The sequence below is a fragment of the Choloepus didactylus genome, chromosome 13 (genome assembly GCF_015220235.1).
Source record: "Choloepus didactylus isolate mChoDid1 chromosome 13, mChoDid1.pri, whole genome shotgun sequence".
Lineage (NCBI taxonomy): Eukaryota > Metazoa > Chordata > Mammalia > Pilosa > Megalonychidae > Choloepus > Choloepus didactylus.
The window spans coordinates 6498483-6525189 of record NC_051319.1 but is presented as its reverse complement, the minus strand read 5'-3'; the positions used below and the strand labels follow the sequence as shown (position 1 = coordinate 6525189).

The 26707-nt window shown below is 39.3% G+C and overlaps 1 protein-coding gene across 3 annotated transcripts in view; it reads right to left on the bottom strand.

Moving 5' to 3' along the window:
• BDP1 (B double prime 1, subunit of RNA polymerase III transcription initiation factor IIIB) overlaps positions 1–26707 on the bottom strand; it is a 188374-nt gene that overhangs the window by 139860 nt on the left and 21807 nt on the right. For all 3 annotated transcript variants that reach the window (XM_037800829.1, XM_037800830.1, XM_037800831.1), the window contains exon 8: positions 12696–12750. In XM_037800829.1, the coding sequence (XP_037656757.1) occupies positions 12696–12750 (55 nt within the window). The remainder of the gene's footprint in view (positions 1–12695; positions 12751–26707) is intronic.

Here is a 26707-nt window from a genome sequence, read left to right as displayed (position 1 = left end):
GCTGAGAGAATTTGCTAACAAGAGACCTGCCCTACTGGAGATACTCAAGGGAGCCCTACAGACAGAGAAACAAAGAAAGGACAGAGACACTTGGAGAAAGGTTCATTACTAAAGAGATTCGGTATGGGTACAATAAAGGATATTAATAGACAGAGGGGAAAAATATGACAAACATAAACCAAAGGACAAGATGGCTGATTCAAGAAATGCCTTCACGGTTATAACGTTGAATGTAAATGGATTAAACTCCCCAATTAAAAGATATAGATTCGCAGAATGGATCAAAAAAAATGAACCATCAATATGTTGCATACAAGAGACTCATCTTAGACACAGGGACACAAAGAAACTGAAAGTGAAAGGATGGAAAAAAATATTTCATGCAAGCTACAGCCAAAAGAAAGCAGGTGTAGCAATATTAATCTCAGATAAAATAGACTTCAAATGCAGGGATGTTCTGAGAGACAAAGAAGGCCACTACATACTAATAAAAGGGGAAATTCAGCAAGAAGAAATAACAATCGTAAATATCTATGCACCCAATCAAGGTGCCACAAAATACATGAGAGAAACACTGGCAAAACTAAAGGAAGCAATTGATGTTTCCACAATAATTGTGGGAGACTTCAACACATCACTCTCTCCTATGGATAGATCAACCAGACAGAAGACCAATAAGGAAACTGAAAACCTAAACAATCTGTTAAATGAATTAGATTTAACAGACATATACAGGACATTACATCCCAAATCACCAGGATACACATACTTTTCTAGTGCTCACGGAACTTTCTCCAGAATAGATCATATGCTGGGACATAAAACAAGCCTCAATAAATTTAAAAAGACTGAAATTATTCAAAGCACATTCTCTGACCACAATGGAATACAATTAGAAGTCAATAACCATCAGAGACTTAGAAAATTCACAAATACCTGGAGGTTAAACAACACACTCCTAAACAATCAGTGGGTTAAAGAAGAAACAGCAAGAGAAATTGCTAAATATATAGAGACGAATAAAAATGAGAACACAACATACCAAAACCTATGGGATGCAGCAAAAGCAGTGCTAAGAGGGAAATTTATAGCACTAAACCCATATATTAAAAAGGAAGAAAGAGCCAAAATCAAAGAACTAATGGATCAACTGAAGAAGCTAGAAAATGAACAGCAAACCAATCCTAAACCAAGTACAAGAAAAGAAATAACAAGGATTAGAGCAGAAATAAATGACATAGAGAACAAAAAAACAATAGAGAGGATAAATATCACCAAAAGTTGGTTCTTTGAGAAGATCAACAAGATTGACAAGCCTCTAGCTAGACTGACAAAATCAAAAAGAGAGAAGACCCATATAAACAAAATAATGAATGAAAAAGGTGACATAACTGCAGATCCTGAAGAAATTAAAAAAATTATAAGAGGATACTATGAACAACTGTATGGCAACAAACTGGATAATGTAGAGGAAATGGACAATTTCCTGGAAACATATGAACAACCTAGACTGACCAGAGAAGAAATAGAAGACCTCAACCAACCCATCACAAGCAAAGAGATCCAATTAGTCATCAAAAATCTTCCCACAAATAAATGCCCAGGGCCAGATGGCTTCACAGGGGAATTCTACCAAACTTTCCAGAAAGAACTGACACCAATCTTACTCAAACTCTTTCAAAACATTGAAGAAAATGGAACACTACCTAACTCATTTTATGAAGCTAACATCAATCTAATACCAAAACCAGGCAAAGATGCCACAAAAAAGGAAAACTACCGGCCAATCTCCCTAATGAATATAGATGCAAAAATCCTCAACAAAATACTTGCAAATCGAATCCAAAGACACATTAAAAAAATCATACACCATAACCAAGTGGGGTTCATTCCAGGCATGCAAGGATGGTTAAACATAAGAAAATCAATCAATGTATTACAACACATTAACAAGTCAAAAGGGAAAAATCAATTGATCATCTCAATAGATGCTGAAAAAGCATTTGACAAAATCCAACATCCCTTTTTGATAAAAACATTTCAAAAGGTAGGAATTGAAGGAAACTTCCTCAACATGATAAAGAGCATATATGAAAAACCCACAGCCAGCATAGTACTCAATGGTGAGAGACTGAAAGCCTTCCCTCTAAGATCAGGAACAAGACAAGGATGCCCGCTGTCACCACTGTTATTCAACATTGTGCTGGAAGTGCTAGCCAGGGCAATCCGGAAAGACAAAGAAATAAAAGGCATCCAAATTGGAAAAGAAGAAGTAAAACTGTCATTGTTTGCAGATGATATGATCTTATATCTAGAAAACCCTGAGAAATCGACGATACAGCTACTAGAGCTAATAAACAAATTTAGCAAAGTAGCGGGATACAAGGTTAATGCACATAAGTCAGTAATGTTTCTATATGCTAGAAATGAACAAACTGAAGAGACACTCAAGAAAAAGATACCATTTTCAATAGCAACTAAAAAAATCAAGTACCTAGGAAAAAACCAAAGATGTAAAAGACATATACAAAGAAAACTACATAACTCTACCAAAAGAAATAGAAGGGGACCTTAAAAGATGGAAAAATATTCCATGTTCATGGATAGGAAGGCTAAATGTCATTAAGATGTCAATTCTACCCAAACTCATCTACAGATTCAATGCAATCCCAATCAAAATTCCAACAACCTACTTTGCAGACTTGGAAAAGCTAGTTATCAAATTTATTTGGAAAGGGAAGATGCCTCGAATTGCTAAAGACACTCTAAAAAAGAAAAACAAAGCGGGAGGACTTACACTCCCTGACTTTGAAGCTTATTATAAAGCCACAGTTGCCAAAACAGCATGGTACTGGCACAAAGATAGACATATAGATCAATGGAATTGAATTGAGAATTCAGAAATAGACCCTCAGATCTATGGCCGACTGATCTTTGATAAGGCCCCCAAAGTCACTGAACTGAGTCATAATGGTCTTTTCAACAAATGGGGCTGGGAGAGTTGGATATCCATATCCAAAAGAATGAAAGAGGACCCCTACCTCACCCCCTACACAAAAATTAACTCAAAATGGACCAAAGATCTCAATATAAAAGAAAGTACCATAAAACTCCTAGAAGATAATGTAGGAAAACATCTTCAAGACCTTGTATTAGCATATAATATTTCTCTTTTTGTGCCTGGCTTATTTCGCTCAGCATTATGTCTTCAAGGTTCATCCATGTTGTCATATGTTTCACCAGATCGTTCCTTCTTACTGCCGCGTAGTATTCCATCGTGTGTATATACCACATTTTATTTATCCACTCATCTGTTGAAGGACATTTGGGTTGTTTCCATCTCTTGGCAATTGTGAATAATGCTGCTATGAACATTGGCGTGCAGATATCTGTTCGTGTCACTGCTTTCCGATCTTCCGGGTATATACCGAGGAGTGCAATCGCTGGATCGAATGGTAGCTCTATATCTAGTTTTCTAAGGAACTGCCAGACTGACTTCCAGAGAGGCTGAACCATTATACAGTCCCACCAACAATGAATAAGAGTTCCAATTTCTCCACATCCCCTCCAGCATTTGTAGTTTCCTGTTTGTTTAATGGCAGCCATTCTAACCGGTGTTAGATGGTATCTCATTGTGGTCTTAATTTGCATCTCTCTAATAGCTAGTGAAGCTGAACATTTTTTCATGTGTTTCTTGGTCATTTGTATTTCCTCTTCAGAGAACTGTCTTTTCATATCTTTTGCCCATTTTATAATTGGGCTGTCTGTACTATTGTCGTTGAGTTGTAGGATTTCTTTGTATATGCAAGATATCAGTCTTTTGTCAGATACATGGTTTCCAAAAATTTTTTCCCATTGAGTTGGCTGCCTCTTTACCTTTTTGAGAAATTCCTTTGAGGTGCAGAAACTTCTAAGCTTGAGGAGTTCCCATTTATCTATTTTCTCTTTTGTTGCTTGTGCTTTGGGTGTAAAGTCTAGGAAGTGGCCTCCTAATACAAGGTCTTGAAGATGTTTTCCTACATTATCTTCTAGGAGTTTTATGGTACTTTCTTTTATATTGAGATCTTTGGTCCATTTTGAGTTAATTTTTGTGTAGGGGGTGAGGTAGGGGTCCTCTTTCATTCTTTTGGATATGGATATCCAACTCTCCCAGCCCCATTTGTTGAAAAGACCATTATGGCTCAGTTCGGTGACTTTGGGGGCCTTATCAAAGATCAGTCGGCCATAGATCTGAGGGTCTATCTCTGGATTCTCAATTCGATTCCATTGATCTATATGTCTATCTTTGTGCCAGTACCATGCTGTCTTGGCAACTGTGGCTTTATAATAAGCTTCAAAGTCAGGGAGTGTAAGTCCTCCCACTTCGTTTTTCTTTTTTAGAGTGTCTTTAGCAATTCGAGGCATCTTCCCTTTCCAAATAAATTTGATAACTAGCTTTTCCAAGTCTGCAAAGTAGGTTGTTGGAATTTTGATTGGGATTGCATTGAATCTGTAGATGAGTTTGGGTAGAATTGACATCTTAATGACATTTAGCCTTCCTATCCATGAACATGGAATATTTTTCCATCTTTTAAGGTCCCCTTCTATTTCTTTTAGTAGAGTTATGTAGTTTTCTTTGTATAGGTCTTTTACATCTTTGGTTAAGTTGATTCCTAGGTACTTGATTTTTTTAGTTGCTATTGAAAATGGTATCTTTTTCTTGAGTGTCTCTTCAGTTTGTTCATTTCTAGCATATAGAAACATTACTGACTTATGTGCATTAATCTTGTATCCCGCTACTTTGCTAAATTTGTTTATTAGCTCTAGTAGGTGTATCGTTGATTTCTCAGGGTTTTCTAGATATAAGATCATATCATCTGCAAACAATGACAGTTTTACTTCTTCTTTTCCAATTTGGATGCCTTTTATTTCTTTGTCTTGCCGGATTGCCCTGGCTAGCACTTCCAGCACAATGTTGAATAACAGTGGTGACAGCGGGCATCCTTGTCTTGTTCCTGATCTTAGAGGGAAGGCTTTCAGTCTCTCACCATTGAGTACTATGCTGGCTGTGGGTTTTTCATATATGCTCTTTATCATGTTGAGGAAGTTTCCTTCAATTCCTACCTTTGAAGTGTTTTTATCAAAAAGGGATGTTGGATTTTGTCAAATGCTTTTTCAGCATCTATTGAGATGATCAATTGATTTTTCCCTTTCGAGTTTTTAATGTGTTGTAATACATTGATTGTTTTTCTGATGTTGAACCATCCTTGCATGCCTGGAATGAACCCCACTTGGTCATGGTGTATGATTTTTTTAATGTGTCTTTGGATTCGATTTGCAAGTATTTTGTTGAGGATTTTTGCATCTATATTCATTAGGGAGATTGGCCGGTAGTTTTCCTTTTTTGTAGCATCTTTGCCTGGTTTTGGTATTAGATTGATGTTAGCTTCATAAAATGAGTTAGGTAGTGTTCCATTTTTTTCAATGTTTTGAAAGAGTTTGAGTAAGATTGGTGTCAGTTCTTTCTGGAAAGTTTGGTAGAATTCCCCTGTGAAGCCATCTGGCCCTGGGCATTTATTTGTGGGAAGATTTTTGATGACTGATTGGATCTCTTTGCTTGTGATGGGTTGGTTGAGGTCTTCTATTTCTTCTCTGGTCAGTCTAGGTTGTTCATATGTTTCCAGGAGATTGTCCATTTCTTCTACATTATCCAGTTTGTTGCCATACAGTTGTTCATAATATCCTCTTATAATTTTTTTAATTTCTTCAGGATCTGCAGTTATGTCACCTTTTTCATTCATTATTTTGTTTATATGGGTCTTCTCTCTTTTTGATTTTGTCAGTCTAGCTAGGGGCTTGTCAATCTTGTTGATCTTCTCAAAGAACCAACTTTTGGTGATATTTATCCTTTCTATTGTTTTTTTGTTCTCTATGTCATTTATTTCTGCTTTAATCCTTGTTATTTCTTTTCTTCTACTTGGTTTAGGATTGGTTTGCTGTTCATTTTCTAGCTTCTTCAGTTGATCCATTAGTTCTTTGATTTTGGCTCTTTCTTCCTTTTTAATATATGCGTTTAGTGCTATAAATTTCCCCCTTAGCACTGCTTTTGCTGCATCCCATAGGTTTTGGTATGTTGTGTTCTCATTTTCATTCGTCTCTATATATTTAGCAATTTCTCTTGCTATTTCTTCTTTAACCCACTGATTGTTTAGGAGTGTGTTGTTTAACCTCCAGGTATTTGTGAATTTTCTAAGTCTCTGATGGTTATTGACTTCTAATTGTATTCCATTGTGGTCAGAGAATGTGCTTTGAATAATTTCAATCTTTTTAAATTTATTGAGGCTTGTTTTATGTCCCAGCATATGATCTATTCTGGAGAAAGTTCCGTGAGCACTAGAAAAGTATGTGTATCCTGGTGATTTGGGATGTAATGTCCTGTAGATGTCTGTTAGATCTAATTCATTTATCAGATTGTTTAGGTTTTCAATTTCCTTATTGGTCTTCTGTCTGGTTGATCTATCTATAGGAGAGAGTGATGTGTTGAAGTCTCCCACAATTATTGTGGAAACATCAATTGCTTCCTTTAGTTTTGCCAATGTTTCTCTCATGTATTTTGTGGCACCTTGATTGGGTGCATAGACATTTACGATTGTTATTTCTTCTTGCTGAATTGCCCCTTTTATTAGTATGTAGTGGCCTTCTTTGTCTCTCAAAACATCCCTGCATTTGAAGTCTATTTTATCTGAGATTAATATTGCTACACCTGCTTTCTTTTGGCTGTAGCTTGCATGAAATATTTTTTTCCATCCTTTCACTTTCAGTTTCTTTGTGTCCCTGTGTCTAAGATGAGTCTCTTGTATGCAACATATTGATGGTTCATTTTTTTTTGATCCATTCTGCGAATCTGTATCTTTTAATTGGGGAGTTTAATCCATTTACATTCAACGTTAAAACCGTGAAGGCATTTCTTGAATCGGCCATCTTATCCTTTGGATTATGTTTGCCATATTTTTCCCTCTCTCTATTAATATCCTTTATTGTACCCATACCGAATCTCTTTAGTACTGAACCTTTCTCCAAGTCTCTCTGTCCTGTCTTTGTTTCTCTGTCTGTAGGGCTCCCTTTAGTATCTCCAGTAGGGCAGGTCTCTTGTTAGCAAATTCTCTCAGCATTTCTTTGTCTGTGAAAAATTTAAGCTCTCCCTCAAATTTGAAGGAGAGCTTTGCTGGATAAAGTATTCTTGGCTGGAAATTCCTCTCTCTCAGAATTTTAAATATATCGTGCCATTGCCTTCTCGCCTCCATGGTGGCTGCTGAGTAGTCACTACTTAGTCTTATGCTGTTTCCTTTGTATGTGGTGAATTGCTTTTCTCTTGCTGCTTTCAGAACTTGCTCCTTCTCTTCTATGTTTGACAGTGTGATCAGTATATGTCTCGGAGTGGGTTTTTTTGGATTTATTCTATTTGGAGTTCGCTGAGCATTTATGATTTGTGTATTTATGTTGTTTAGAAGATTTGGGAAGTTTTCCCCAACAATTTCTTTGAATACTCTTCCTAGACCTTTATCCTTTTCTTCCCCTTCTGGGACACCAATGAGTCTTATATTCGGACGTTTCATATTATCTATCATATCCCTGAGGTCCATTTCGAGTTTTTCAATTTTTTTCCCCATTCTTTCTTTTATGCTTTCATTTTCCATTCTGTCATCTTCCAGGTCACTGATTCGTTGTTCAACTTCCTCTAGTCTTGTACTATGAGTGTCCAGAATCTTTTTAATTTGGTCAACAGTTTCTTTAATTTCCATAAGATCATCCATTTTTTTATTTAGTCTTGCAATGTCTTCTTTATGCTCTTCTAGGGTCTTCTTGATTTCCTTCATATCCCGTACTAGGGTCTCATTGTTCATCTTTAGTTCTTTGAGTAGCTGCTCTAGGTGTGTCTCTTCTGGTCTTTTGATTTGGGTGCTTGGGCTTGGGTTATCCATATCGTCTGGTTTTTTCATATGCTTTATAATTTTCTGTTGTTTTTGGCCTCGTGGCATTTGCTGACCTTGATAGGGTTCTTTTAGGGTTTGTAGACCAGTTGAAGTCCTTATCTCTAATTTATCAGATCTACAGCTTCGTGGAGTACACTTTCTCTAACTAACCAGCAGGTGGCGTCCACGAGCCACCTGTTCTCCACAAGCCAGATCTCCCCCGCTTAGCCTTTTTGGTGAGTGGGGGAGTGAGTCTTGTGGGGCCCAATTGGTGTCCCAAGCTTGCGTGTGTAGTTGGTGTTGCCTGCCCTGTATGTGGGGCGTGTTTCTGGGCAGTCGGGGAGGGGGGGTGGCCCTAACAATCAAATCTCCCTGATGATCCTAGAGTTTTAAAGCTACTGCAATAGTCTAATCCTTCAGTTCAGTCCTGCCACAGTTTGTCTCTGCCACTGACCCACAAGTCTTTGGTATTGGCGTATGGCTCCTGAGACTTGCAAGTGGGCCCCTCTTCCAGGCTGTGCACCCCGGGTCCTCTGTTGAGGGATGACTGTGCTATGTCACAGGTGAGTGCCGTCCCCCCAGGGCAGTTCTGGGCTGCTGGGCTGTGTTGGGAGGCTCCCAGTCTGCTCAAATGATGGCTGAATGGGGCTCTGTTAATTCACACTTCTCCCCCTTCCCAGCTCTGGGACATTCAGCTGAGGTTGAAGGGAAGGCTAATGTCCACGCCCAGTTTTGTGGTGTGTGCCTGTTATTTGAAGCACTTCCGTCACACTGGGTTGTCTGGGGCAGCTCTGGGCTATGGGGCTGGCGATGGGCAGGAGTGTTTCCTGTCCACCAGGATGGTGGCTGTGAGCGGATGCCCCCCTTTTCTTGGGAAGTTGTGTTGTTTAGTGAATTTTCTCAGCCACTGGATTATTGCCTTTTGTCTCAGAGCTCTCTTAGTTCTGCTCTTGACTTGACGTGCCCAAATTTCAATTCTTTGAAGCTTTCTGTATTGAGCTTCTTAGAGTAATTGTTTTAGAAAAAGCAAAAAGGATTTAAAAAAAAAAAAAAAAAAAAAAAAAAAAAAAACGGCCCTCCTCAGAGATCTAATGGGTTATTGAAATGCTAATAGACAAAGCAACCAGGGCCATTAAGGAAAGGTGCCCTGGGCAGAGAGATCAGCCTTGCTTCGGGATTTGCATATGCGCCTCAAGGCCTGATCTCCGCCCTTCCCCTTTCTGTGTTCACCAGAACTCCAAAAATCCTCTGCTTTTACTTTGGAGCTTCTCGTGTTGTTTTCCTTCTATGCCCGTCTCCTCTCTGCTGGGCTGGCTGCTCTCAGAGTCTCTGGTGTCTGGCCTCAGTCTATCTATGGTTGGAGTTTGAATCAGTAGAATGAGTTTCCGATGAGAGCAGCCACTGCAATTCTCCCTTCTCCTTCCTGGAGCTGACAGCCCCTCCTCCCCCGGGACTGAGCCTGGCAGGGAGGGGCGCGGGTCCCCTGGCCGCAAAAACTTACAGATTTCGCTGATCTCAGCAGTTCCACGTTTTCATGAGTGTTGTATGAAGTATGCCCAAAGACAGATTGCTCTGTGGTGTCCAGTCCACGCAGTTCCTGGCTTTTTACCTACTTTCCTGGAGGAGTAACTAAAACATACAGCTCACCAGTCTGCCATCTTGCCCCGCCTCCCCCAAGACCTTGTATTAGGAGGCCACTTCCTAGACTTTACACACAAAGCACAAGCAACAAAAAAGAAAATAGATAATGGGAACTCCTCGAGCTTAGAAGTTTCTGCACCTCAAAGGAATTTCTCAAAAAGGTAAAGAGGCAGCCAACTCAATGGGAAAATATTTTTGGAAACCATGGATCTGACAAAAGACTGATATCTTGCATATATAAGGAAATCCTACAACTCAGTGACAAAAGTACAGACAGCCCAAGTATAAAATGGGCAAAAGATATGAAGACAGTTCTCTGAAGAGGAAATACAAATGGCCAAGAAACACATGAAAAAATGTTCAGCTTCACTAGCTATTAGAGAGATGCAAATTAAGACCACAATGAGATACCATCTAACACCGGTTAGAATGGCTGCCATTAAACAAACAGGAAACTACAAATGCTGGAGGGGATGTGGAGAAATTGGAACACTTATTCATTGTTGGTGGGACTGTATAATGGTTCAGCCACTCTGGAAGTCAGTCTGGCAGTTCCTTAGAAAACTAGATATAGAGTTACCATTCGATCCAGCGATTGCACTTCTCGGTATATACCCGGAAGATCGGAAAGCAGTGACACGAACAGATATCTGCACGCCAATGTTCATAGCAGCATTATTCACAATTGCCAAGAGATGGAAACAACCCAAATGCCCTTCAACAGATGAGTGGATAAAAAAAATGTGGTATATACACATGATGGAATACTACGCGGCAGTAAGAAGGAACGATCTCTTGAAACATATGACAACATGGATGAACCTTGAAGACATAATGCTGAGCGAAATAAGCCAGGCACAAAAAGAGAAATATTATATGCTACCACTAATGTGAACTTTGAAAAACGTAAAACAAATGGTTTATAATGTCGAATGTAGGGGAACTAGCAATAGAGAGCAATTAAGGAAGGGGGAACAATAATCCAAGAAGAACAGATAAGCTATTTAACGTTCTGGGGATGCCCAGGAATGACTATGGTCTGTTAATTTCTGATGGATATAGTAGGAACAAGTTCACAGAAATGTTGCTATATTATGTAACTTTCTTGGGGTAAAGTAGGAACAGGTTGGAAGTTAAGCAGTTATCTTAGGTTAGTTGTCTTTTTCTTACTCCCTTGTTATGGTCTCTTTGAAATGTTCTTTTATTGTTTGTTTGTTTTCTTTTTAACTTTTTTTTCATACAGTTGATTTAAAAAAGAAGGGAAAGTTAAAAAAAAAAAAAAGAAAAACAAGGATAAAAAAAGATGTAGTGCCCCCTTGAGGAGCCTGTGGAGAATGCAGGGGTATTCGCCTACCCCACCTCCATGGTTGCTAACATGACTACAGACATAGGGGACTGGTGGTTTGATGGGTTGAGCCCTCTACCATAGGTTTTACCCTTGGGAAGACGGTTGCTGCAAAGGAGAGGCTAGGCCTCCCTATAATTGTGCCTGAGAGCCTCCTCCCGAATGCCTCTTTGTTGCTCAGATGTGGCCCTCTCTCTCTGGCTAAGCCAACTTGAAAGGTGAAATCACTGCCCTCCCCCCTACGTGGGATCAGACACCCAGGGGAGTGAATCTCCCTGGCAACGTGGAATATGACTCCCGGGGAGGAATGTAGACCCGGCATCGTGGGACGGAGAACATCTTCATGACCAAAAGGGGGATGTGAAAGGAAATGAAATAAGCTTCAGTGGCAGAGAGATTCCAAAAGGAGCCGAGAGGTCACTCTGATGGGCACTCTTACGCACACTTTAGACAACCCTTTTTAGGTTCCAAAGAATTGGGGTAGCTGGTTGTGGTTACCTGAAACTATCAAACTACAACCCAGAACCCATGAATCTCGAAGACAGTTGTATAAAAATGTAGCTTATGAGGGGTGACAATGGGATTGGGAAAGCCATAAGGACCAAACTCCACTTTGTCTAGTTTATGGATGGATGAGTAGAAAAATAGGGGAAAGAAAGAAACAGACAAAGGTACCCAGTGTTCTTTTTTACTTCAATTGCTCTTTTTCACTCTAATTATTATTCTTGTTATTTTTGTGTGTGTGCTAATGAAGGTGTCAGGGATAGATTTAGGTGATGAATGTACAACTATGTAATGGTAATGTAAACAATCGAAAGTACAATTTGTTTTGTATGACTGCATGGTATGTGAATATATCTCAATAAAATGAAGATAAAAAAAAAAAAACTAAAGGACAAATGGGGTGGGATGAGGGGATGATTTGGGTGTTCTTTTTTCACTTTTATTTTTTATTCTTGTTCTGGTTCTTTCTGATGTAAGGAAAATGTTCAGAGATAGATTGTGGTGATGAACACATAACTATGTCATCATACTGTGGACAGTGGATTGTATATCATGGATGATTGTATGGTGTGTGAATGTATTTCAATAAAACTGAATTTAATTAAAAAAAAATAAATGTAAATGGAGTAAAATCTCCAGTCAAAAGGCAGAGATTGGCAGAATGGATAAAAAAGCATGACCCAACTACATGCTGTCTGCAAGAGAATCATCTTAAATTCAAAGATACAAGTAGGCTGACAGTAAAAGGATAGAAAAAAATATACCATGCTAGTAGAAACCAAAAGAGAGCTGGGGCAGCTATGCTAATATCAGATAAAATATACTTTCTAATATCGGATAAAATAGACTTTAAAGCAAAAACAAGGGACAAAGAAGGTCATTATATACTGATAAAGGGGATGATTCAACAGGAGATGTATCCATTATAAATACATTTACACCTAACATCAGAGCCCCAAAATATATGAAGCAAATACTGACAGTTCTCAATATAAAAAGTATACTTGGAAGTGGTGTATCCTCACTCCATCTATATCTCTTGGACGCTGAACTCTTGTTTACTTCCTTTTTGCTGTTTTAGCTAATCCCTTGCCTATAAATACATACCTAAATAGAAAAATTTCTAGTCTCATTCTTCCTACACCATATAGGGACAAAACAAACCCTAAAACACACTGGAGCCAAATACAAAAGACTGGTGATTTTATAGAATATATCTTAATACATAATAGAGCTTAATACGTAATACTTACGGAATGCTTTGTCTATTCTCCACCCATTTGTTTTCTCTTCACGTTTAAATTTATTCTGTTAAAAATAATAAAAAAAAAACTATAGTAATTTTCTCCCATTAAATATGTGAAGATTATTTTAAAACAGTATTAAAATGATGCTGTTATGAATAACAAATGATCCTTTACTAAATGATACATCTTTGCCAATAGTCAAGTTTAAACCTGTAGTTCTTTTTAAAAGCAGGGATGAAAGATTTATGATCTTCCTTATGATCAATAACATGAATCTGCAATAGAAGGCAACTTAGTAGAGAACAGAAAGAAAATTAAGTCAAATAACACGGCAATAGATCAAATCTATAAGCAATTAAGTTAACCAATATTAAACTTTTTAAAAACAAATATATTCATATCAAATTAAATCTTTTACATTACTGTTCTTATAGGTCTCAAATGGCATGCAGGTGATACTCTAGAAAAACAACCAAGAAAAATTATGAAGTAGGCAAAGGTTATTTTTGGAATCTTCTATATATTATTGCACATTTCCTCATGCTTGTATCAGCATCAAAGATCCCCACCCTCAGTTCTGTGGCACAGAAAGTCCAAGGACATAAAAGTTTGTGTCTAAGAATGTGTAATCATGTATACACATCCTGAGAGAGGGAACAATCAACAATTCTCTCCCTGTACAGATCAGCAGTTGATCAGCTTTTATTAAAAACACAAAAAACAAACTTTTATTACAAAAAAAAATGCACAAATGGAAAAAATACACAAAATAATTTAACTGCTTATGGTCTCCTTCCTCCCTTCAAAATAACTATAAACATGACTTTTTTTATTTTTTTATCCTCAAAGTCATTTATTCAAAAATAATATGCCTACTCGTCTAGGACCTCAAAGTGCCAGATAAAACAGAAAGATGGCCACCTATTAAAGGCAAATGTGGGCTCTTTTATTAGGGGTTCATTTTCCCATATCAGATTTAATTAGTGGTGCCTTCCTTTTAAAAGCTTACCTTCAACTGTTGCTGCAAAGGAGAGGCTAGGCCTGTCTATAATTGTGCGTAAGAGTCTCCTCCTGAATGCTTCTTTGTTGCTCACATGTGGCCCTCTCTCTCTAGCTAAGCCAACTTGGCAGGTGAAATCACTGCCCTCCCCTCTATGTGGGATCAGACACCCAGGGGAGTAAATCTCCCTGGTAACGTGGAATATGACTCCTGGGGAGGAATCTAGACCTGGCATCGTGGGATGGAGAACATTTTCTTGACCAAAAGGGGGATGTGAAAGGAAATGAAATAAGCTTCAGTGGCAGAGAGATTCCAAAAGGAGCCGAGAGGTCACTCTGGTGGGCACTCTTACGCACAATACAGACAACCCTTTTCAGGTTCTAATCAATTGGAATAGCTAGCAGTAAATACCTGTAACTATCAAACTACAACCCAGAACCCTGGAATCTTGAAGACGATTGTATAAAAATTTGTAGTTTATGAGGGGTGACAACGTGATTGGGAAAGACATATGGACCACACTCCCCTTTGTCCAGTGTATGGATGAATGAGTAGAAAAACGGGGGCAAAAAAAAAAATGGCACCCAGTGTTCTTTTTCACTTTTTTATTCTTATTATTTTTGTGTGTGTGGTAATGAAAATGTTCAAAAATTAATTTTGGTGACAAACGTACAACTATATAATGATACTGTGAGCAACTGAATGTATGCTTTGTATGACTGCATGGTATGTGAATATATATCAATAAATTTGAATTAAGAAAAAAAAGCTTACCTTCAGATTCAGAAAAAGTTTACTTTAGTCAAGCAAAGGATTAGCAAACAGTCTTTTTCTAGGTTTCCCTGACTTGGATAAATATATATGTTTTAATGGCCAGCCAAATGAATTTGAAAAAGAACAAGTCCTAAAACTCTAGCTTGGGCTGACAGATCTGTGTCCATCTGCTTTGGGAGGAGACATTTGATAAAGTACAGCAAGATGCAGGTCTTCCACATTTTATAGCTCACAAACAGATGTGCAGAAAGCAGGAAGCTGTGGTACATTAACCCAGCTTTTAAGACAATAACTTTCTTGCATTTCTAAATCATTTTATCACTGAAGTGTGCATCTTGGATGATATATACTCTTTAGTTAAGATATATGTTCTACAGTTTAGTTCTTCCTGTTTTTTAATTTGCTATGACTTTAACAACTTTTAATGTACAAGTTCCCCTTCTTTTTCTTTATTTTTGTTCATTAAAAATATCATGCAGGGTAGCATAGAGATGTGTGGAATTTAGTTAGTCCTCTAGAGTAACCAGTAAATAGCCAAGAACAACTAGTTGGAACTAGTCGGGGGACATCTGTGACTGGACACATCGTACACCAGCCTGGTATGGGTGGAACGGCTGACATGGCAGCACAGAACTGTAAGTAAAGCTCCTCAAACTGCGGAGATGGTGCCCCACCATCACTACCACCAACATGGCAGGCTGAGCTAAAATACTTCACTCTGGTAAAAAGAAGCTGATTACTTACAGAGAGGGAAAGAAATTCAACCAAGCTCCAACTGCAGTTTTAATTAACAAATTTGGACTGAATACAAGATACAGGCACACATAAACTTGGAGCAAATAGGAAAGGAAACTGAGGTTCCTTTCAGCAGAGAGGAGGCAGGGCTGATGGAAAAAAACCCAAAAACATTAAGAAATAAAAACAGAGGCTTTTGGAGAAGAGCTTAGAATACTGGAAAATGGCTGTGTCCCAAGAAAAGGGGCAAAGAAAACCAGGGATCAACACTGGTGCACCAGTGAAACTGGGGGGCTAGGGACTAGCTCTGAAAAGGGGCTTTTGCTCTTTTTCCTTTTTTTTTCCTCTCATTCTAAGCAGCTCATTAAAGAAAGTCTCAGCCATTTTCAATTGTCAGCTCTGACCCAGGCAAGGGTGGAGTTAACAGAGTCAGAGGGACAAAGGAGGAATTCAAGTGTACAAGATAACCCAAAGGGTGAATCTTCCCTAAGGAAATAGGGGTGGGGTCCAGCTCAAGTGGCTATGGTCCCTCAGAGAATTCAGACCCCAGGGCCTGGGGATAAAAAAAACAAACCAGAAACAACTTAAGCTTGGCTTCTGACACCCTGGGCCCCCGGCCAGGACAGAGTTTGCAGAGAATTAAAGGGGCCACACCTCTTTACACCAATGAGGAGCTGTGGGCTGACAAGCGTCACGTGCTAGACAGGACAGAAAAAGCACAGAGCTAGAAGCCTCACAGGAAAGTCTGAAAATCTGCTCCTCAGGGAAACTTGATACTGACTACATCCTCCTTCTGAGACCTGGGTCTGTCTGGTCAAGGAAAATCTGATTGCGGTAATCAAGGAAACCAGAGGCCTAGATACAAAAAATTACAAGTAACATAGGACAAATGAAGATATGACCCAGTTCAAAGGGACAAACTTACATTTCAACTGAGATAGACGAATTGAAATAATTAATTATTGAATCAAACAAATCTGCTAAATCAATCCAAAAATCAAATCAACAAGTTGAGACGAACATATGGCAAAAGAGATGAAGAATATAAAGAACACATTAGGAAAACATAAGGAAGAACTTGAAAGTCTGAAAAAAACAACTGGCAGAACTTATGGGAAGGAAAGGGACAATGGAGTATACAACAGCAGATTTCAAGAGGTAAAGGAATGGATGCATGAACTGGAGGACAGGACAGCTGAAATCCTAAACACAAAAGAACAGAGAAAAGAATGGAAAAACATGAGCAGTGTCTCAGGGAACTGAATGACAACATGAAGCGCATGGATGTATGTGTCACAGGTGTCCCAAAAGGAGAAGGAAAAAGGGGCAGAAACAATGGAGGAAATAATCAATGAAAATTTCCCATCTGTTATGAAAGACATACAATTACAGATCCAAGAAGCACAGTGTACCCAAACAGAATAGATCCAAATAGATGGACTCCAAGACACTTAATAATCAGATTATCAAATGTCAGAGACAGAGAGAGAATTCGGAAAGCAGCAAGAGAAAAGCGATCCATCACATACAAAGGAAATTCAATAAAACTCGGTGTGAATTTCTCAGTAGAAACCATGGAGGAGAGAAGGCAGTGGTATGATATATTTAAGATATGGAAAGAGAAAAAACTGCCAACCAAGAATTCTATATCTGGCAAAACTGTCCTTCAAAAATGAGGGAGAGTTTAAAATATTCCCAAACAGACACTGAGAGACTTCATGAACAGGAGATTACCTCTACAAGAAATACTAAAGGGAGTGTTACAGACAGAGGGGAAAACATGGGAGATTTAGAGCACAATACTGGATGATGGTAGCACAATAATTTAAGTACACTGAACAAAGATGACTGTAAATACAGTTGAAAGAGGAAGGTTACAAGCATGTAGGACACCAGAAGGAAAGACAGAAGATAGACTGGAACTGTATAACATGAAACCTAGAGTGATCAATGAATGTGATTAAAAGTACAGATATGCTTCTACATGAGGGAGCACAAATGAATGTTAACTTTGCAAGGTGTTAAAAATGGGGTGGTATTGGGGAAAAAAATACAGTCAATGCAAACTACAGTCTCTATTTAACAGTAACATTGTATTATGTTTCAATTAATTGTAACAAAGGTAACATACCAAAGCTAAATGTCTGTAAGAGGAGGATATAAGAAGGGTATGGGAATTTGGTGTTGGTGTTGCTGTCTTTTTTATTGTATTTTATTTTCATTTCCTCCTTCTTCATAAAAGAAAAGGAAATGTCATTATATATTGTTGGTAAATGCATAACTATGTGATTATACAGGGAACCATTGACTGTTTACTTAGGATGGAATGTGTGGTGTGTGAATAAAACCATCTAAAAAACAAACAGAGGGATACCAGTGCTGGAGAAATTCTGGAGAAAGGGATGTACCTAACACCACTGGTGGGGAAGTAGAATAGTATAGCACATTTGGAGGGCAGTGTGGTGGTTCCACAGGAAGCTAAGCATGGGGTTGCCATACAGTCCTGCAACTTGGTTACTGAGTATATACCTGGAGGAACTGAAAAGAGGGACATGAATTTCATGGACATTTGCACAGTGGGGTTTGTGGTGTCAGTATTCATGATTCAAAGTGAATGGAGGTAGCCTGATGAAAAGAATGGCAAACTGTGGCATATACATAAATGTGGGCAGCCAATTCAGCACCCAGCAGTTGGCCTAGTGGCACGGTTCCCGGGCCTTCAGTACATGTCATGGTGACTGTTCCGCAAGGCGGAGCATTGAGTGGCGCCTATGACTCCTGCCTAAAAGGAATTTGTTTCTTGCTGCTGCTATTTCTTATATGTTTCTTATGTTGTTTCTTATATGTTTCTTATATTCATACTGCCTCTTTTTCTCATTTGGGCTCTGTGGTGGTGGAATGCTCCCACACCTAGCTACATTAATGAGCCAACGGCTTACCCTGCATTAGCTTCAGCGTAAGTGAAAATGCCTGCTCCTTTCTTAGAAGACATTAGGTCACCCTTTCTGCTCACTCCCACTGGCCATCTGTCAAGTAGGCAGAAATCCCCCTTCCCAAGCTTTGAAAGAATTAGCTAGAAGAAATAAAATAGCTTTAAAAGAGTTAGCTAGAAGAAACAAAAAGGTAATGATTAACAGAGTCAAAAACATGAACACAAAAAAGGTTTATAGATTGCTTGGTACTAAATAATGGGAACTGTTATGCCTGTGCCCGAACACTGTGCCTTGCTATGCTTCAGGGAGTCTGTCCCTGCTAGCCCATTGATCATTGCGTAAGAATAAATAATGTCTAAAATTTAGCCAAACTATTGTAGTATTGCATGCCTGAATGCTAATGCGTATGTCACAGAAAATTATAAAAATAAAGCTCTGATGCTCTGCTTGGTCAGAGATTCCATCTTCGTACCCAGACACAACAAGGTGTCTGTCTCCTTTCTTCGCCGACTCCAGCCCCCCTATCAGGACCCCGACCGTTGCTGAGGCTGGCCCTCGGCACATAAAGTAGAATACTGAGCTGCTACAAGAAGCAGTGAAGTTGTGAGGTGAATGGACACTGAGGACAGTATGTTGAGTGAAATAAACCAGAAATGAAAAGAAAAACATTATAATGCCTCACTAATATGGACTAACGATAATGTGCAAGCTCTCAGAATTGAGTCTGAAAGCATAGGTTATTAGGGGAAGGCTTATTGTAAAGGTTCCTAGATTGTACGCTCTTACAGCAGTTATATCTATTTCTGAGTTGTAATGGTTATTTCTAAATTCTGAGATGCTGAGCTCTTTGTGTATAATCTGGTCGGTCCCTGGAACTTTGGGTATCTGTGTGACACCTGAGATTCAGGGCCACAGTCCGGCAGCTATGAATATCAGCATTACCCTATACAGCAAATTTAAGGAGTCTGAAAAAAGAGATCAGACTTCAATTAGTGACATGAATGAAATGGACGTGGTTAAGACTAAGGTAAATTAGACTAAAGGGTAAAGGATGATAATGACAGTGTTTTTAAAACTTCAACTTCTGTGTGAGACCAAAGGAACAGATGTTTATTAGGTGCAAAATCTACCCTTTATGCAACACACTATAATTTAACTTGTATGGTCAGTTTATTCAAACAACATAACTACATGGAACATTACATTACATTACAATGAAATCTGGTTGGTTTGTACACATTAGTGTGAAGCCCCAATACATCCCAGAGCAATTTGGGCAGAAAATAAAGATGTATTTGTAAAGTCCCATCGAGGAACTGGGGGAAAATGTGGAAATATTAAATTTCCCCACCGGGGGAATTCCTGATATTCTTGTAAGCATTGGGGACTACCAACTTAGAAGGATGAGCCCTCAATTTGGGGGCTTGCCCTTATGAAGCTTGTTACTGAAAAGGAGAGGCTAACCCTACTTAAAACTGTGTCTAAGAGTACCTCTTTTGTTGCTCAGATGTGGTATCTCTCTCTAAGGCAACTCTGCAGTTAAACTCACTGCCCTCCCCCCTGACATGGGACATGACTCCCAGGGGTGTAAATCTCCCTGGCAACCAGGACATGACCCCAGGGATGAGCCTGGACCCAACACTGTGGGATTCAGAAGGCCTTCTTGACTAAAAGGAGGAAAAGAAATGAAACAAAATAAAATTCAGTGGCTGAGAGATTTCGAATGGAGTCAAGAGGTCATTCTGGAGGTTATTCTTATGTGTTATATAGATAGCACTTTTTAGTTTTTAGTATATTGAAATAGCTAGAAGGAAATACCTGAAACTGTTGGAAGTGCAACCCAGTAGCCTTTATTCCTGAAGATGACTGTATAACTATGTAGCTTACACAGTGTGATTGTGATTGTGAAAACCTTGTAGCTCACTCTTCTTGTATCCAGTTTATGTAGAAATGAGTAGAAAAACGGGAACAAAAATTAAATGAATAATAGGAGGCTGTGCTAGTTTGATTCTATTATGTCCCTCACAAAGTCATGTTCTTTAATGCAATCTTGTGGGGACAGACTTATTAGTCTTTTGATTAGGGTGGAAACTTTTGATTGAATGCTTCCATGGAGATGTAACTCACCCAACTGTAGGTGAGAACTTTGATTAAATTATTTCCATGGAGGTGTGGACCCCATCCATTCAGGGTGGGTCTTGATTAGTTCACTGGACTACTTAAGAGAGCTCAAGAGCCGACCCAGATGCTGATGCTTGGAGACACTTGGAGATGCAGACAAAAGGATGTTTGGGGATGCTAAGCAAAGAGATGAAGCCTAGAATTTGTCCTGGAGAAGCTAAAAGATCCCCAGATACTTAGAGAGAAACACCCTGGGAGAAAGAAGCACGGACGCACAGGAGTTGAGAGAGACGAGCAAAGACAAAAGCCTAGAGACATTTCTGAGAAAGCCATTTTGAAATGCAACCCAGGAACAAGGGACCAGCAGACACCAGTCATGTGCCTTTCCAGCTAACAGAGGGGGAATGGAACGTTTTGGATGTTCTTTTTCACTTTTATTTTTATTCTTATTTTTAGTTATTTATTTTTGGAGTAATGAAAATGTTCAAAAATTGTGGTGATGAACGCACAACTATGTGATGGTACTGTGAACAACTGATTATACACTATGGATGATGGTATGGTATGTCAATAAATCTCAATAAAACTGAATTTAAAAAAAAGAAAGAAAATTAGAGAGGACTGTAGGAAGATGGCGGAATAAGGAGCTCCAGGATTCAGTCCTTCTAACAGAACAACTATAAAACAGGGAGGAACTGTCTGAAACAGCTAGCTTGAAACTCAGGAGGCCAGAAGAACACTGTACAGCATCCAGAGAAGAGCGGGAGGAATAGACTGATAAATTATGGTAAAGAACAGCAAATTGCTCTCTCCAAAAGGCAGCTACTACCACCCATTCCCCACTCACACCACATGCCACAGTGAGGTCCAGCCCCTAGCTAGCTCATGGGTGACAGAAAGGGACATAAAAATCATCTTCCCCAAGAACAAGTGTGGGGAATGGCCTATCACTGATAACAGCATTTGATTAGCGACTTTGGACTGCTACCAGCCCAGCTCGGTGGGGAGCCACAGTTTCAACCCACCCCAGACAAAGCCAGCAGCAGTCCTTGCTTCAACCCACCTAGACAAAGGCAATGCCATCCATTGTGTCAACCCTTCCTGGACAGAAACAGTGACAGTGGAGACTTAAAGATGATGCACTTCCTTGGGCCTATGGGGGATAGTTACTTGAAGGGCTGCATTTGGAGGGCACAGGAAAGCAAAGCATTAGGGGGCCATCAGAGAGGCTTTTGGCACCCTTCCTGATTCCCTACCCAGGGCACTTTGAAACTGGTCTGCTCCCCAGTAGTGGGGCCCTGAATGTTTTGGCTGGGAAAGACTGACATGGGAAAGTCCTCTCTGGCATGCCCTGCCTCCCAGAATTTGGCCTCCATGAAAAAGTAGCTTGAGATAACAAACTAAAGAGGTCGACAATCTACAGCAAAGGCCTGCCCACCTCAAACACCCAGGAAACATGACTGTCTCCTGGGAAACAAAGAGGGCAACCACACTCCCATAAACAGGGAAACTCTAAACAACTAAAAAGCAAAAGCCCATACCAAGACAGAGGCCCAGAAAAATGGGGAAAACCCTGCACACTGCATTCAACTTGGGCAGACCTTCCTGATAGGAGGACTGAAGTTCAAGAAAAGCTCTTCCTTATCACTAACGGGTTACAAAACCAGGAAACTCATAGGGAGTAAATCCCAGAATTAACATTTTTAAATAATAAAATTCACAGTGTCTTCCATAGTGGCTGTACAATTTTACATTCCTACCAGCAGTGAATAAGGTGGTTAATAGTATAAATATAAGAATGTCTCTCCATGAACTAGAACTAGAACAAATGTATCTAACTATTACAAGATGTTAATAGGGAGGTATATGGGGAAAAAATACACCTAATGAAAACTATGGACTATAGCTAACAGTATATTTTGATATTCTTCCATCAGTGGCAACAAGGGCACCACATCAATGCAAAGTGTCAATAACAGGGGGATATAAGTAGTATGGGGCTTTTCTTTTTGTAGCTATGAAATGTTCTAAAATTGATTATGGTAAATTTATTAGCCTTCCCCTCACCCCCACCTCACTACGTGGGACATGACCCCCAGGGGAAAGTTGCCTTGGCAGCGAGGGACATGACCCAGGAATGAGCCTGGCCCTGGCATAGAGGGTCTGAGAATGCCTTCTTGACCAAATGGGGGAAAAGAAAGGTAACAAAACAAGGATTCAGTGGCTAAGACATTTCAAAAAGAGATGGCAGGAGGCGGGGCAAGATGGCGGAGTGGTGAGGCGCAGAATTTCGTCTCTCCTCTAGAGCAGCTGGTAATTACCCAAAAACTATATGAAACAGTATTTTTGGGGTCTCCAGTAACCAGTTTGGAATCGGAGAAAAAGCTGAGATCGCGGCGAACATCATAAGTTCCCCTGACCAGGGGTCTGGCACCCCCCCACCCCGACCCCATGGACTGTCTTGCTGCTGGCTCCCTGAAAGGGAAAAAAAAAAAAACAAAAAACAACAATCTCCTGAGGACAAGAAAGGGGGCTCAACCCAGCCTCAACAGCAGAATTAATTAACAAATTAATTAATTTTTGGACCTCGGGGTGCTAAAGAAGGGCTGGTTCCTGAGAAAGGGGGGCATATAAAAGCCTATACCCATTTCCAGGCTCCAAAAAAGCCTTTTTCCCCCCCTACATTTTGTCTCTTCTCCCTTCTCACTGACTGCTTATCTTTTTGCACTTCAATGGCCTCCAGCAGGGGCGGAATTGAAGCTATTGGAGACAGTAGCCAAAGTACATCTTTAAATGCTCTATTCTGACACTGACAAAACTTCCAGGCTGGGGAAAGACTTTTAAAAGGGACTTCTTTTTTTTTTTTTTTTTTCCTTTTTCTTTTCTATTTTTTTAATCTAAAAGCAACATATGTGGTTATTTTCTATCAGAAAGTCCAAGGTGAAGGACTAGGCTAGGCTTGGGGGAAGAAAGAGTATGCAGAACGTCTTTAAATTCCAGATTTGCTTCTGAAGAAAGTCTCCACCCCCGTCTTTAATTGGCAACTCAGGCTGACCAAGGAATTTAGGTGGAGTTGCCCCAAAGAGGAGAGGGGAGAAGGGAATAGTGCCCCTGAAAGACAATTGGAGTTCCTAGGATTGGGAGAGTGGAGGGAGGTCCAGCTCAACTGGCAGCCCACCTTCTGGGAACTCAGACCCCAGGGGCTGGAATTCAGATTCCAGCTTCAGTCAGCCATGCCCCCAACAGGATCAGAGTCACCAGGAGGACTAAAGGCTCCATACCTCCTTACACTGGTGGGGGAGCTGCAGGTTGGCAAGCGCCACCTGCCGGACAGGAGAGGAAAAACACTGATTCTAGAGCCTCATAGGAGGGTCTCATTCCCAGGGAAACTCCATACCCTCCTCATGAGACCTGGGCATCTACAGCCTGGAATATCTGACTGGGGTCGACCATATCCGAGGAGACCCTCTCACAAAAAGGCTACATAGAGGTAGGGCAAGAAACAGAAAAACCAGAAGTGAAAAATTCTGATTAACTAAATAGAATCTAAGTTAGAAGTCTAGAATGAGTTGAACTCAACAACAGAGGTCAGAGAACAAAGCCAACCAACAAGAAACCCCTAGGTAAGAGAGAGAAATGAGAACAGGCAGAAGAAAGGATCAGTGAACTGGAAGACAATACATTTGAATTCATACACACAAAAGAACAGATGGTGAAAAAAATGGAAAAATATGAGCAGAGTCTTAGGGAGCTGAGTGACAACATGAAGCGCACGAATATACATCTTATGGGCATCCTGGAAGGAGAAGAGAGGGGAAGAGGCAGAAAGAATAACAGAAGAAACATTCACTGAAAATTTCCCAACTCTTATGAAAGACAGAAAATTAGAGATTCAAGAAATACAGCATACCCCAAACAGAATAGATCCCAACAGACCTACTCCAAGACACTTACTGATCAGATTGTCCAATGTCAAAGGCAAAGAGAGAATTCTGAAAGCAGCAAAAGAAAAGCAATCCATCACATACAAGAGAAGCTCAATAAGACTATGTACAGATTTCTCTGCAAAAACCACAGAGGCGAGAAGACCGTGACATGATATATTTAAGATACTGAAAGAGAAAAACTGCCAACCAAGAATTCTATATCCAGGAAAACTTTCCTTCAAAAATGAGGGAGAGATTAAAACATTTTCAGACAAACAGACACTGAGAGAGTTTGTGAATAAGAGACCGGCACTACAAGAAATACTAAAGGGAGTGCTACAGGCTGATAGGAAAAGACAGGAGAGAGAGAGTTGGAGAAGAGTATAGAAATGAAGATTATCAGGAAAGGTAAAAGAGAGGAAAAAATAAGAGATGACATATAACATCCAAAAGACAAAATGGTAGAAGAAAGTACTGACCTTACAGTAATAACACTAAATGTAAAGGAATTAAACTCCCCAATAAAAAGACACAGACTGGCAGAATGGATTAAAAAACAGGACCCATCTATATGCTGCCTACAAGAAAGTCATTTTAGACACAAGGACAAAAATAGACTGAAAGTGAAAGGTTGGAAAAAGATATTTCACGCAAGCAACAACCAGGAAAAACTGGGAGTAGCTAAATTAATAACAGAAAAATCAGACTTCAGAAGTAAAACAATTAAAAGAGACAAAGAAGGATACTACATATATTGGTCAATTCACCAAGAAAACATAACAATCATAAATATTTATGCACTAAGCCAGAATGCTGCAAAATTCATGAGGCAAACACTGAGATCACTGAAAGGAGAAGTAGACACTTCTACAATAATAGTTGGAGACTTCAATATACCACTCTCATCAATGGACAGAACATCTAGACACAGGATCAATAAAGAAACAGAGATGTTGAATTGTACTATAAATTAACTAGACTTGACAGACATTTACAGAACACTATATCCAACAACATCAGGATACACTTTTTTCTCAAGTGATTGTGGAACATTCTTTAGGATAGACCACATGTTGGGTCACAAAGCAAGTCTCAACAAATTTAAAAATATTGATATTATACAAAACACTTTCTCGGACCATAATGGAATGAAGTTGGAAATAAATAAAAGGCAGAAGGTCAGAAAATTCACAAACATATGGAGGCTAAACAACACCCTCTTAGAAAACAAGTGGGTAAAGGAAGAAATTACAAGAGAAATTAGTAAATACCTCGCAGCAAATGACAATGAAAACACAACATATCAAAACTTATGGGATGCAGCAAAGGCGGTGCTGAGAGGGAAATTTAGTGCCCTAAATGCCTATATCAAAAGAGAAGAGAGAGCAAAAACTGAAGAATCAACTGTTCACCTGGAGGAACTAGAGAAAGAACAGCAAACTAACCCTAAAGCAAACAGAAGGGAAGAAATAACAAAGATTAGAGCAGAAATAAATACAATTGAGAATGGAAACAATACCGTATCAACAAAATCAGAAGTTGGTTCTTTGATGGACTACTGGCTAGGCTAACAAAAATAAAAAAAAGAGAGCGAGCAGATACAAATAAACGCAATCAGAAATAGGAAAGGAAACATAACTACTGACCCTGCAGAAATTAAAAAGATAATGAGAAGATACTATGAGCAAGTATATGCTAATAAACTAAAAAACTTAGATGAAATGGACAACTTCCTAGAAAAACAAAAACAACCATTGACTCAAGAAGAAATAGATGACCTCAACAAACCAATCACAAGTAAAGAGATTGAGTCAGTCATCAAAATGCTCCCAAAAAAGAAAAGCCCAGGACCAGATGGCTTCACATGTGAATCCTACCAAGTATTCAAGAAAGATTTAGTACCAATCCTGCTCAAACTCTTCAAAAAAATTGAAGAGGAAAAGCTACCAAACTCATTCTATGAAGCAAACATCACCTTCATACCAAAATCAGACAAAGATACTACAAAAGAAAATTATAGACCAATCTCTTTAATGAATATAGAGACAAAAATCCTCTACAAAATACTTGTAAATCAAATCCAGCAGCACATTAAAAGAATTATACACTACGACCAGGTATTTATTCCAGGTATGCAAGGCTGGTTCAACACAAGAAAATCAATTGATGTAAGACACCACATCAATCAATCAAAGCAGAAGAACCACACGATCATTTCGATTGATGCAGAAAAGACATCTGACAAAATTCAACATCCTTTCCTGATGAAAACACTTCAAAGGATAGGAATAGAAGGAAACTTTTTCAATACGATAAAGGCAATATACGAAAAACCCACAGCTAACATCATACTCAATGGGGAGAAACTGAAAGCTTTCCCTCTAAGATCAGGAACAAGACAGGGATGCCCACTGTCACCACTGTTATTCAACATTGTGCTGGAAGTGCTGGCTAGAGCAATTAGGCAAGAAAAAGAAATATAAGGCATCCAAATTGGAGACGAAAAAGTAAAACTTTCACTATTTGCAG